At 42.7% G+C, this 14,576-nt stretch overlaps 1 protein-coding gene across 1 annotated transcript in view; it reads right to left on the bottom strand.

Moving 5' to 3' along the window:
- Positions 1 to 14,576, bottom strand: part of CSMD1 (CUB and Sushi multiple domains 1) — a 1,985,846-nt gene that overhangs the window by 330,129 nt on the left and 1,641,141 nt on the right. Inside the window, exons 21-22 of the mRNA XM_070460176.1 lie at positions 12,378 to 12,566; positions 3,405 to 3,574 (exon numbers count right to left, since the gene is read on the bottom strand). Of these exons, the coding sequence (XP_070316277.1) occupies positions 3,405 to 3,574; positions 12,378 to 12,566 (359 nt within the window). The remainder of the gene's footprint in view (positions 1 to 3,404; positions 3,575 to 12,377; positions 12,567 to 14,576) is intronic.

The following is a 14,576-nucleotide window of genomic DNA, read 5'->3' as shown; positions in this document are numbered from 1 at the left end:
CTCCTTTCCTTCAGTCTTTTCCAATATCAGGGTCTTTTCCAACGAGGTGTCCTTCACATCAGGTACTGAAACTTCAAAGTATTGGAACTTCAGCTTCAGCATCAATCCTTCAAATGAATATTCAGGATTGGTTTCCTTTAGGATTGAGTGGTTTGATCTCCTTGCTGTCCAAGGGATTCTCAAGAATCTTCTCCAGCACAACAACTAGAAAGCATCGATTCTTTGGTGCTCAGCTTTCTTTATAGTCCAACTCTCATATCCATACATGACTACTGGAGAAACCATAGCTTTGACTATACGGATCTTTGTTGGCAAAGTGATATCTCTACTTTTGAATATGCTGTCTAGGTCTGTTATAGCTCCTCTTCCAAGGAGCAAGCATCTTTTAATTTTGTGGCTGAAGTCAAAGTCTGCAGTGATTTTGGAGCCCCAGAAAATAAAATCTGCCACTGTTTCCACTTTTTCCCCTTCTATTTGCCATGAAGTGATAGGAATGGATGCCATGATCTTAGTTGTTTGAATGTTGAGTTTTAAGCCAGCTTTTTCACTCTCTTCTTTCTTCCTTAGCAAGAGGCTCTTCAGTTCCTCTTTACTTTTGGTCATTAGAGTGGTATCATCTGCCTATCTGAGGCTGTTGATATTTCTCTTGGCAATCTTAATTTCAGCTTGTGATTCATCCAGCCCATCATTTTGCATGATGTACTCTACATAGAAGTTAAATAAGCAGGGTGACAATATACAGCCTTGTCATACACCTTCCTCAATTTTGAAGCAGTCTGTTTTTCCATGTCTGGTTCTAAAGGTTGTTTGTTGACCCACATACAAGTTTCTCAGGATACAGGTGACAGAGTCAATTCCTAGGCAGGTTGATAAAAAATCCGGAGTCCCGGAGGAGGAGATAGGGGCCTGGAATTCTCAAGGAGGAGGAAAGGACAAAAGCCTTTTTCCCCTCTACATTCCTTAGTCTTAGTCACATAATTTTTTTTTTTTCTTTAAGCCTGGAACTGATGATTACACAACAAACAACTCAGTTCAAACTCTGTACCAAGGATTATATTACAACAATGTATCTTGTTTGAGGACAGCTTCTCCTTCTTGAAAACCTTCTGACCAATCCCTTTATCTTAGAATGTATATTATGGGAGTGGGTCCCCGTAAGATCTTTATACTGTTAGTTCCAATTCTGTCATCTTTAAATGTAAATTATGGGAGTGGGTCTAGTAAGATCTTTACAACCTTGAGACATTTTTTTATTATAATAACCACTTAAAAAAGTATACAACTCCATTGCTTAGACTAGCCAGGGAGCACTCTCCGTTCCCCTTCTCATGTCTGTGTCAGAAGCTTTCTCTATTCCTTTACACACTTTAATAAAATTCTGCTACACAAAAGCTCTCGAGTGATCAAGCCTGGTCCCTGGTCCTGAAGCTAAAACTTTTTCGGAGATCAGGAATCCGGCACCATTCACTGTACGCTATGACAGGTAAGGGGGTTTAATATTTCCATCTCTTTAAGAACTTTTCACAGTTTGTTGTGATCCACCCAGTCAAAGGCTTTAGCGCAGTCAATAAAGCAGAAGTAGATTTTTGGGGGGAATCCCTTGCTTTTTTCTTTCATCCAGTGGATGTTGGCAGTTTGATCTCTGCTTCCTCTGCCTTTTCTGAACCCAGCTTGTACATCTGGAAGCTCTTGATTCATACTTTGAAGACTAGCTTGAAGGATTTTGAGCATGGCTTTGTTAACGTGTGAAATGAGTGTAGTTGTATGGTAGTGTGAATATTATCTGGTATTGCCATTCTTTGGGATTGGAGTGAAAACTGATGTTTTCCAGTCCTGTGACCACTGCTGTATTTCCCAAATTTGCTGACATCTTGAGTGGGAGGTTAGCAAAGAAAATAGTTTTGTAGGATTCAACTTTAACTTTTCCTAGGTCAGTGAGGATATTCTAGTTCATACCTAAAAATCACTTCATAATTAAAGTGACTCATGCTGCCAACATGAGCTTTTTTGAAAGACCATTACAATGAAAGAACAGCTAAAATAAAATCTGTCTTCTAGACTATGACCTAGAACTGTAGTCAAGGGTGGACTTGGAGGATGGGAGCACTTGGGTCTGGAAGCTTCTGTAGACATGTGCACATGATAGAAACTGCCAGCATCCCCTTCATCCACTACGCAAACAGGGAACACCCCTGGAGGGCACTGGGGCCCACCCTGTAGCAGGCTCTTTGCATAGCTTCGCAATGCTCACAGCTTCAAGTATGTCAAGTTAACTGGCCCTGAGCTGGAACGCTGTGTGTGTCTGCATAGAAGAGCATGTGCCTGGGCACCCTGGGACTTTAGAAAGGGAATGAGATGTGTCCTTCTTGTAAACCAGCTGCGATGGTGGACAGGGTGCTCAGTCCCCCTGGAACCAGCTGTGGACAGGCTGGATGGTGGCCAGTGTGGTCTTTGCTGCTCAAAGCCACTCTCTTTCCCTGAGGCTCAGGCTGCAAGTGCCAACTACTCAGGCCCTAGACCCAGGGAGGTCCCCAGTTCCTGACATAGTTTCAGGAGGCGTGGGAAGTATTTCAGAAGGAGCTTGGTGGCACTTGCAGTCGGAGCTAAGATTTTTAGGTCAAGGCAAGACCTGGTGCCCTGGGTCCATTTCTCTGCCCATTTTCCTGAGTCCATCTGGAATGTGAGTGCTGTGCAGGTCTGAACCCCCAGCCCTCTGCCCCAGAGCAGCTCCCCGAGGCTCTGAGGCTAAGAATCACCTACTTCACTGACCCTTGTGGCTGGCCCCATGCCTCGGACACCCCAGAGTTCTGTGAACATAGCTCAGCCTTGTGTGTGAGACTGCCTCCTCCTGGTGTAGCTTCTCCACATACCCCCGGCTTTGTGGTCCCAGGACAGTGGCCAGGTTTGTTTCCACTGTCACATCAAGATCCTTCCAGCTCTGAAGGATGCTCTGTCCTGACCACATTTGCAAATCAAGAAGGAAAGGGTTGGTCTGAGGATCCTGCAAGATTTTACTAATACAACTCCTAGTGTGAGCTAGGCACAAGGCTACAAATATATATCTATATTATATTATTTAATCCTCAAAACATCACAAAAAAGGTAGGTACCATTGCATGCTTTAATGTATAAGAAAACTAAGGTTTAAAATTCTTTAAAAATTATGCCTAAGATACACAGCTAATGCACTTCAGATCCAGCATTACAGACTGAGGTTATTTTAAAGTCCACATACACATGATGATAGAGACCACTATCTCAAACCAGTTGGGCAAGCAGATTGGGAAAAATGTGTATATATAAAGATATAGGTATATATCTATATCTATGATATAGCTGGATCAAGATCCTATTTATTCCTTGTGAAGGAAAGATGGAGTTCTATTAAAGAAAATTATTTTTACCTTCAGAATATCTCCTTCAAACAGCTGAAAGCTTCGTGCTCTGAGATGGATCCCCTTGCCAGCTTCCGTTTCAATTTTATAGATACATTCATGGTTATTATCATAGTTTGACGGGAAATTTGGAGACAGTAACGTTCCTTCATTTCCTTTGACACTCGCTCCACATTCAGCTAAAATAAACAGGACATTAAAAAAAAGAAAGAGGATTCAAAAGTGGAATTACTGATTTTAATAAATAAAAACTTTAAAATCATGGCAGCCCTCTTCTCTCTCAATGTATGTCTGCTGTTAACACATTGCTTTTATAGACTAATGACTTCTTTTCACTGTTTTACCAACTGGTCAGCAAAGATACCCCCATTCATCCCATTTTCAAGATTTTCTTGTTTCTTTCAGTAGACTGCCTCTTCCTCCTATCCTGCAAAGAGTTCTAAGGTGAAACAGATAAGCCTGAGCACTCTGACTGACCCCTGGGTGGTCGTCTCTCTGAGCCCCAGCTCTGCCTCGTGAAGCGCCCCTGCCAACCCCAATGTGCTGACTCCACAGCAATGTCCACGCAATTCCCCCTGCCGGCATTCCGTGGCCTCAGCCTGGATGCACTTAAAGGGGATTTTCACCATGGACCAGACCACCGAGTCCCCCACTGCTGTGTCACAGTCCTGAGCCTGTCTGACTGCCTTGGGACAGAAGTCCCTTTGATGGCGGAAAATACATTCTTTTCCCCTTTTCCTGATGAAAGGAGAGGGAAGTTCACCTCCAGACCCAAATTTGCATAAAGAACTTAAATTAGAGTAAACAGGAAAACAAATATAGCCCTCAACTTTCTGCCAACTCAGAGAAAGTCACCTACCTAGACTCTCAGCACCCGTTTCCTCACCAGTGAAAGTGAATGTGTTAGGCTAACCTCTAAAACTCTAAGTGTCTAAAACAACCTCACAAGATAAAATTGCCCTGAGTGTCCATGTGTGTGTTTGCGTGTGTGTGTGTGTGTGTGTGTGTGTGTGTGTGTAAGCTTGTGTGACAAGAACGCTCCATGTGACTCTACATGAACTAACTTATCAGCCACACTATGTGATAAGCACAGTGATTTTTAAAATTCCAACAAAACAATCCTGAGTGTGAAGAGTAATGATCAAACTGGAAACTGAAAATAAGTAAAATGCCTGCACGTAACGGGGGCGAGAGGGGGCAGGGTTCAGTTTAAGGGGGGCCTCCTGAGGGTCACACAGCTTTGGCAATGTCCCAGGCATGCCTGTCTTCATAATCATAAATCTCTGACTGCCCAGTCTCTCTCTGACAATAACTGAAGTCCTCCTCTGTACAGGAGTGGGGCTTCCCTGGCCTGCTGATGGAAGAAAAAAGCTGGAGATTCAGGGTCAGCTCCAGATGATTTGTGCCCTTGAATCTCAGGATGTCCCCACATATGACGGTCAGGAAGAGAATCAGGGCAAAAACACAGGAGAACTTGGTTCCCCTGCCCTTACCTTTCCCTCCAAAAGGACATAAAGGGGGGTTTTATGGGAAATGGGGGAGAAAACATTAAGAAAGAAGCACAAGTGGCTTTATGGGCCTCATGGGCATGACTGAAGCAGGGGAACATTTGGGAGAACTTAGATCTGGCTGCAAACACAGACTGGGCCGGATGGAAGGGGGTATCTGGGGGTCATGGAACCAGGATCCCTGGAAAGCTTGGAGCACAGAGGTGACCTGATAGATGGCTATTTGGAAAAGAAGACACACACTAAAAGAAAACAGTGAATCCAAAGATTCTAAAGGAAAGAGTCACAGTGTGAAAATGGACGTGTAAACAAATTCTAGAATTCCCAGTCTAGAGGAACACATTGGAAGATCAAATAAGTACTTATGATGCTGGAAAAGACTGAAGGCAGGAGGGGAAGGGTAAGACAAAGGATGATGTGGTTGGATGGCATCACTGACTCAATGGATGTGAGTCTGAGCAAGCTCCGGCATATAGTGAAGGACAGGGAAGCCTGGTATGCTGCAGTCCATAGGAGTTACAAAGAGTTGGACATGACTCAGCGACTGAACAACAAAAGGGTAGATAAAAAGTATAAGACTTTGCCTGTCTGGGTACAGCAATCTATTCTTCTTTTGGTCTATTTGTCACTTGAACTGAAGGCATTTTTATAAGTATTATATCATTAAATAAAGAAAACAATTCCATGAAGTCAGTATCTATGATAAGTTCATTTTACAGATGAGGAAGCTGAGGCAGGTTAATTAACCTGCTCAAGATCACATGGAGCAGGGTGGGCTGTTGACAGAGCTGGGATTTGAACCCCAGGTGGTCTAGTAACAACCACACTATGTTGTCAAAGTACAGTATTTATTATTAATTATGCTTACAGATGTTAAGAAACCCACGAGAAACACATGTGAATATATGACTCAAAAAAAGTAGGAACATGAGGCTGTCATGATTGAGCATCTTAACACTCCACAAAATATCCTGCCATGGAACAGGAACGTCTTCACCAGGATCTTGTTTGTGAGGCAGGCTAATGACTTAAGTTTATTTCCAATTGAATGTCCTAGTGCACAAAGACAGATGCAACATGATTTTCAAATGAAAGAACTGGAATGTGGAAAGAAGACTGAGTAAGTGCTCCAAAGCCCGACTGTCCCATAGGAGATAATTCAGTGAAATATGACAAACAGTTTAAAAAAGCAGGTGCTCAGAAACTTAAAGAATGCAAGTCATCAGAATTTCAGAAATTCTTTGAACTTGATTTCAGACATCCACTGCAAATCTCCATTCCTGGAGCAATTAAATGTGTCAATTTTAAGTTCTTTCCATAATCCATTTAAAATGACTTTAAGATGAAAGAATATAATTTCCCGTAAAATGAATCATTGGCTTTTTTTTTTAATAAAGAACCTCTTGAAACTGTAATTAAAATTGAATTGTCATTTAGAGTTCTGTAATGGAACTAAACTTAAAAAAGTAACTGGAAAAAATAGAAAGGTGTCAATTGATTTTTCAGTTAATTCTTCTGTACAAAAGCATTTACCTGTGCAGGCTGTCTTAGCAGTTCTGGGTGATGTAACAGAAGAGATGAGAGGCTTAAAGGACAACATTAATCAGTATTTCTCACAGCTTTGGAAGCTGGAAGTCCACACCCAGAGCACTAACCATATTGTCTGTAAGTATTAATATTCAATATTAACAGATACTTTCTCAGGGATATTAATTTACTATCTGATAGTAACACAATAGGTGAAAATATATGCTGAAATGGCAACTCACTCCAGGATCCCTGCCTGGAGAATCCCATGGAAAGAGGAGCCTGGCAGGCTCCACAAGGTCTCAAAGAGTCAGGTATGATTGAATGACTGAGCATGCACGCAATCTGCCTACTTACACTGATCTGGATTCAAATTCTGTTGCTGAAGACTTGCTCCCCTAAACACTACTGAAGCCCACAGTGCCTCCTAATCTCACAGTGACACTTCTTCACATAAGGGATGCAGGTCAGGGCAGTTCTCAGTCTAGTGTCCACTCAAAGTTCTGTTTACAACCAGGCGTTTATTAGGGAAAGGTGAAGCAGCGTACTCATAACTCACTTGGCCTTCCTCCAGGCTGTGATCTTCAGAATGGATCTGCAACTCTGGTCTAGGGATAAGCCATTCTTATTTCTATGATTTTGAAGGAAGAAAGATAGACACAGAGTGCCAACGAATCAAACTGTGAGATCAAGATAGGCACCTCTGAAAGAAATCACGATTGCTTGACAAACATTTACTGAGTAAGGCCCAGAGCTGAATCTTGGCTAAGGCAGCCCCCACTGTAAAGAAAAGGTCGGCCTAGCGGGGGAGACAGAGATAAGAAGACAGGTTTACTGGCTCAGATGGTGATCCCGGAGGGTCCCTCTCCAGCCGGGGAGTAAGCAGGGTGGAGAGAGCCGCATGGAGGGGGTTCAAAATGAGGAGGGGCAGTCTAGAAAAGGGGGTGCACGCTGTGAGTAAGGAGCGGTGAAGAGAGAGGCGTGCAGGTAAGAGAACCAGGCAAGTCTGCTTCTTGCACAGTGTGTACGGGACACACACTTGTGTGCCCAAGCTCAAGTACACGAGTGAGCTGGGTGGGAAGTCCCAGGGTCTGCCAGTGAATAACACTGACCCTTCCACAGGCTGCCTCAAGCTCTGTGAAGCGACAGATGGGGGAGGCTCTGAATTCAGACAGATCACTCCGGGGCTGCGGCCCCCTGGGCGGCAGTCCTGGAGGCAGGGGCATCGTCAGGATGTGAAGGTGAAGCTTCTCTAGGCCAGGCAGAGAGGAGCCCTGGGGGAAGCAGACTCTTCAGAACTACCACTATTAGGATGTGGAGAATGAGGGGACGGGAGGGAGGAGAACTCCCAGGTGCCACGTGGGTTACCTGCTAGGTTTTAGTGCCCTTGGAAATATGGTTAGTCAAATTGAGTCTGTTCTTTGCAGCCAAAGATGGAGAAGTTCTATACAGTCAGCAAAACCAAGACCTGGAACTGACTGTGGCTCAGATCATGAACTCCTTATTGCTTAAAATTCAGGCTTAAATTGAAGAAAGTAGGGAAAACATAGTCCATTCAGGTATGACCTAAATACAATTCCTTATGATTATACAGTGGAGGTGACAAATAGATTCAAGGGATTAGATATGGTGGACAGAAGTGCCTGAAGAACTATGGAAGGACATCTATAACATTATACAGGAGGCAGTGAGCAAAACCATCCCAAAGTAAAAGAAATGTAAGAAGGCAAAATGGTTGTCTGAGGAGACCTTACAAATAGCTGAGAAAAGAGAAGAAGCAAAAGTCAAAAGAGAAAGAGAAAGATATGCTCAACTGAATGCAGAATTTCAGAAAATAGCAAGGAGATAAAGGTAAGACTTTTTAAATGAAAAACACAAAGAAGTAAAGGAAAACAACAGAATGGGGAAGACTAGACATCTGTGCAAGAAAATTGTAGATATCAAGGTAACATTTCATGTGAAGAAGGGCACAGTGCAGGACAGAAATGGTATGGACCTAATAGAAGCAGAAGATACTAAGAAGAGGTGGCAATGAACATAGAACTCTACAAAAAAGGTCTCAATGACCTGGATAACCAAGATGGTGTGGTCACTCACCTAAAATCAGACGTTCTGGAATGTGAAGACAATGGAGACTTAGTATGCATTACTACAAACAAAGTTAGTGGAGGTGATGGAATTCCAGCTGAGTTATTTCACGTCCTGAAAGATGATGCTGTTAAAGTGCTGCACTCAGTATGTGAGCAAATTTGAAAAACTTAGCAGTGGCCGTGGACTGGAAAACATCAGTTTTCACTCCAATCCTAAAGAAAGGCAGTGCCAGATAATGTTCAAACCGCTATACAATTGCACTCATTTCATATGCTAGCAAGGTAATGTTCAAAATCCTTTAAGATAGGCTTTAGCAGTACATGACCTTAGAACTTCCAGATGTACAAACTGGGTTTAGAAAAGGCAGACAAACGAGAGATCAAATTGCCAACATTTGCTGGATCATAGAAAAAGCAAGGGGATTTAAAAAAATAATCTGCTTCATTGACTATGCTAAAGCCTTTGTGTGGATCACAACAAACTATGGAAAATTCATAAAGAGATGGGAATACCAGACCACCTTACCTGTCTCCTGAGAAACCTGTATGTAGGCAGGATAAGAAGCAACAGTTAGAACCAAAGATGGAACAACAGACTGGTTCAACATTGGTAAAGGAGTACAACAAGGCTGTGTATCGTCACCCTGCTTATTTAACTTATATGCAGAGCATATCAAGTGAAATGCTGGGCTAGATGAAGCACAAGCTGGAATCAAGATAGCCAGGGAAACTATCAACAACCTCATATATGCAGATAATATCACTCTAAAGGCAATGTGAAGAGGAACTAAAAAGTCTCTTGATGAAGGTGAAAGAAGACAGTGAAAAAGCTGGCTTAAAACTCAATATTCAAAAAACTAAGATCATGGCATCTGGTCCCATCACTTCATGGCAAATAGATGGGGAAAAGGTAGAAATAGTGACAGACTTTATTTTCTTGGGCTACAATATCACTATAAATAATAACCAAAGTCATGAAATTAAAAGACGCTTACTTCTTGGAAGAAAAGCAGTGCCAAAACTAGACAGCATATTAAAAACCAGAGACATCACTTTGCTGACAGAAGTTTGCATAGTCCAAGCTATGGTTTTTCCAGTAATCATGTATGGCTGTGAGAGCTGGACCATAAAAAAGGGTAAGTGACAAAGAACTGATGCTTTCAAACTGTGGTGCTGGAGAAGACTCTTGAGAGTCCATTTGGACAGCAAGATCAGACCAGTCAATCTTAAAGGAAATCAATCCTGAAGATTCATTGGAAGGACTGATGTTGAAGCTGAAACTCCAATACTTTGACCACCTGATGTGAAGAACTGACTCATTAGAGAAGACCCTGATGCTGGAAAAGATTGGGGGCAGGAGAAGGGGACGACAGAGGAGGAGATGTTGGATGGCATCACTAACTCAATGGGCGTGAGTTTAAGTAAACTCTGGGAGTTGGTGGTGGACAGAGAGGTCTGGCGTGCTATAGTCCATGGGGTTTCAAAGAGTTGGATACAACTGAGTGACTGAACTGAACTGAACTGATGCTGAAGCTAAAGCTCCAAAACTTTGTTGACCTGATGCAAAGAGCTGGATCATTGGAAAAGACCCTGATGCTGGGAAAGATTGAGGGCAGGAGAAGAAGAGGGTGACAGAGGATGAGATGGTTGGGTGGCATCATTGACTCAATGAATGAGATTTTGAGCAAACTCCAGGAGATAGTGAAGGACAGGGAAGCCTGGCAAGCTGTAGTGTTTAATTCAGTCACAAGAGTTGGACATGACTTATTGACTGAACAATAACATGGTTATTCAAAGGTCTCTTGTGGCCAGATGGGCTGGAAGGAAATTTGGGGAGCAGCTGGTAAAGCACAAGAGGAAAAATATAGAACAGCCTTAGCCCAAGCCACTGAGCTGTCTCAGTGCTGGGGTGAAAGGCCTAGGGTTGGAATCTTGCTGACTGTGCTGGTGGGCAAAGGTCTTAGGTTCTTAGTGTTCCCATCTGTAGAATGGATTTGACACATGCAAAAAGTTCACAGCTGTGCTGGTCTAGAAATATTAACTATTATTTCAACCCTGGTTGCTCCTCATTTTACATTTAAGGCAACAATGCAAAAACCCAGATAACAAGAATGGATCTAGATAAAATAGAATAAATGCAAATAGAATATTATAACTGATAGACAATGTTACATATGGGGAATAAATCTTCAACTTCATTGGGTTGGGAGTTTTTTCTCCAGATTTTAACTATCTTGTTCAGTAATTTCTAATTTGGGGTAAATGGATTCTAGGCAACTCTGGGAACATCTAGGATCATCTATAAAATTATTTTCTTAGAAAGTATTCATTTTTTCTTTAGGCCATGTTCAAAATTGGCATCCAATTCTCAAATAAAATCCATAACTTAAAAAAAAGTGAGAACTACTGTTTTAGGAGAAAGCCAGATCATAGAAAGGTCAGATATGCACCCCGGCAGGAAGCAGAGATGATACACTTCATGTTCATTTGTCTATATTAAAGTCCTCACTACCCTACTGTCTATGCCACATTGAAGCACAAAAAGACAGTATTGACTTTTGAATCACATAATATTTCTAAATAATTAAAGAGATTCTGTGCTTTGGGAAAAGTATGGTCTACTAAGTTAACAATTCAGCATTTTTATTATGAAACTTCAGTTTCACAGCTTGCCCACCAGGCTGTAGTGTATCAGCTGGTAAGAGGCGCGTGGAGGGTACCAGGGGCTGCTGAGGAACTCAGAAGGCTCACAGTTAAGGGGTCCGAGGGTCCTCACTAGGCAGATGCCATAATGCTGTGACCTGAGCCATGCTTGGCAGCTCTAAAGGACAGCTGCAAGCTCTCTCATGCTGAGCAGCACTGCAGAGGGCAGGCACCAGACACGGCCCCGGAGCTAATGGCTAGACTGGCCAGACCTTCAGCCAAGCTTCCATGTTTAAACTCTGAGCCACCAGATCGAGTCTCTGCTGAACTCCTCACAGCGGCACAGGCTCAGGCTGGCAACAAACACACCCCACGGAATGGGCATCCTGATTCCACAGTCTCAGCACAAAGCCTCGTTCCAAATACCTAAAGGTTCATACAGCTCTACAGAATGACCGCTTGAATTCCTCGAGAACACAGGGAGAAAGCTAATCCAGCATTACAACTGCTAGCACGCCCACTTTGCAGGAGTATGCACAATCTTCCAGTAAGAGTGTAAAGAAACAAGACAAACAGATCACCAGCCCAGGCTGGATGCATGAGACAAGTGCTCGGGCCTGGTGCACTGGGAAGACCCAGAGGGATCGGGTGGAGAGGGAGGTGGGAGGGGGGAATCGGGATGGGGAATACATGTAAATCCATGGCTGATTCATGTCAATGTATGACAAAAACCACTACAATATTGTAAAGTAATTAGCCTCCAACTAATGAAAATAAATGAAAAAAAAAAAAAAAGAAACAAGAAAACCAGTACTTTAAATTGTCACCAGGAGAGGCTCACTGCTTTTAACCAACAGAATTGTCAAAGGTTGTAGTAATACAGCCTGGCTTCTAGCTTTTGCTCTTTCTTTTGTCCCAGGTACACAGTATATATGTTTATATATATATATATATTCTTCCTCCTTACTACATTTGACACAGGACTTAGCTTCCCCCCCATTCAGTCATGAGGTTTTAGAGCTGGAAGGGGCTGGCTTTATCAATGAGGCAACCACAGCCCAGAGGCGTTCCTGTCCCCCTGCCCTGGGAAGTGGAGTGGCCTCTGTCCAGCCCAGCGGGTGGCGCTCACCCCTCCCCGGCCCGGGGGCCCTGCGCGCTGACTGCACCACGCCCTGCCCCCTGGATGAATGAAATGAAAGCGTGTGACCACCTACCCACACACCTTGGCAGAGGTGCGCTCCACACACGACGGCCCCCACCCAGGCACGTGAGCTGGGTAGCACCTTCTAAGCGGTAACCCGGGAAGCAGGAGAAGGTTAGTGCATCCCCGACTCCGAAGTGAAAGCCAATTCTTCTGCTGAAGGCAGGGACGCCAGGGTCATCGCACGGCTCGAGATCATACTCTGAGACAGGAAGGGACAGAGCACATGTGGGAATCTGTGTAAACACTCAAACATCACTTAGCAAGAATCAAAAGCTGCTAGTATTTTTTAAAAAGTAAACCACTAGACATATATTGTTTTCCCCAGTCTCTGCTGTGACTGTCACATGGATTGCTGTTCTTTGTACTATGGGTTTTCACATGACAAATGGAATAACTTATAGTATTTAAAAATGTAGATGTAGGGACATCCCTGGTGGTCCAGTAGCTGAGATACCGTGCTCCCAAAGCAGGGTGCCCAGGCTCAATCCCTGGTCAGGAAATAAGATCTCACATGCTGCAACTAAGAGTTTGCATGCTGCAACTAAGACCCAGTGCAGGCAAATAAGTAAATATTAAAAAAAAATAGATGTATAACATTATAACAACCTGATCCATTTAGAACTGTCACTTTAACAGTATGGACTTATCTAGTGACACATCTAATTGTGGAAGTCAGTTACTGTCCTCTTCTTAAAGGTGATTTGGATAAACAAGACCCAGTGGAGCAGAAACTAAGAGCAACATCACAGGGTTTTGCTGGTGGAAAATTTATCATAACCAATTCCAACCCTAAAATACACCTCAGTATGGAACAGCAAAACTGTAACCTGCCTATGTTTAAATTTTAAGCCATGTTTTATTGAAATGCAATAGAAAATGTTCTGGAAACTGCTGGAAATTTCTGCAAACTACTCAGGAAGAAGGTGCTAATTTAGTAATCAAGAAAAAAAAGATTAATGTCTGGTGTTTTGCTGCATTTGAGGATTAAATGTACAAAATAACAGTGCTAATAACACTTTATATTTGTCTCATTCTATGGTGTTGATTCTTTCAAGCCTCAATTATAACAGTACAGTTGCATCTGCAGTGTCATTGGTCTCAAGATCCATCCTTCAGGCCATTTTTCTCCTTCTTGTCTTTTTCTTCAGTGTCTAATGCCCAGTGCTTAGTCAGATAGGATCAAATGGTGACCACCATCAGGGATTTGAATGACAGAAAGAGTTTCAAAGAAGTTAATGTGACAGTTAAAGAATGAGCATTATCACAATGAAGGGGAGACAAAAGACAGGTTTTCCTAAGGTGGTGGGGAAAGTGTGCTGGTTCTTCTGAAAACAAATTGCCTCCCCTTCCTGATTTCCAGCTCTCTTAACTGTGGATTCTGTATTCTCAATAAACATAATAAATTCAACTATCATTCCCCCAGTATTTCTCAGTTTTAATCCATGTTTTCTACTCCCATCACCCACAAGCTTTACCACTGGTGTCCTTACCTCATAAGAAGAAATCTCTTTCCCCATTTTCCCTTGTCTCACCCAACTTACTGGCCAACACGTGAGTGCCATGCTGGCCACAGTGTCTTTGTCCTGTTTTTCATTTAGGTACAAACTCTGTTCTGGATCTCTAACATATTCAAATTACTCTGGTCACTCCGGAAATAAGATCATTAATTTGACTTATTTTTAATATGACCCAGCAAGGGGAAAAGTAATATCATTTAATTCAACCCAATAAATACTTATTTGTCATACCAAAACATAATGGTAGACTTCCTAGGAAGAAGAACAGATAGTACTGGACCTGTGGAGGGAGGAATTTGCTTGGTGAGGGATGAAGAAAGGCTTTGAATGAAGAGGAAACCACATCTGTAAAGGCACTGAGCTGCCCATATTCTCATCTTTGGAAGAGAATGACCAGGAAATTATGTGAACTCACAGAAAGTTGGCATTCAGAAGGCAGAATCATAGACCTGGTGAAGGGATGTCAGAATAGTAAGTGGACACAGAGAACAGTCAGAAATGGACGTTCAAAGTAGAGCAGATGGATCCGGGAAGGTAGACAGCCTGACCTAAACATTCTGGACTACTGAGCTCTTCTCTCCCAATATCCCATCATTATCTGCAGGGACAGATAATGTGTGACACAGTATAGACAAACTGCATGTGTGATACAGTATAGACAAACATGACTTCTTGTCTGAGTTCTTCTCTCC

This window comes from Odocoileus virginianus, chromosome 32, assembly GCF_023699985.2.
Source record: "Odocoileus virginianus isolate 20LAN1187 ecotype Illinois chromosome 32, Ovbor_1.2, whole genome shotgun sequence".
In the NCBI taxonomy this organism is placed as follows: Eukaryota; Metazoa; Chordata; class Mammalia; order Artiodactyla; family Cervidae; genus Odocoileus; species Odocoileus virginianus.
The sequence above is the reverse complement of the archived record's forward strand: the minus strand, read 5'-3'. Positions and strand labels throughout refer to the sequence as shown.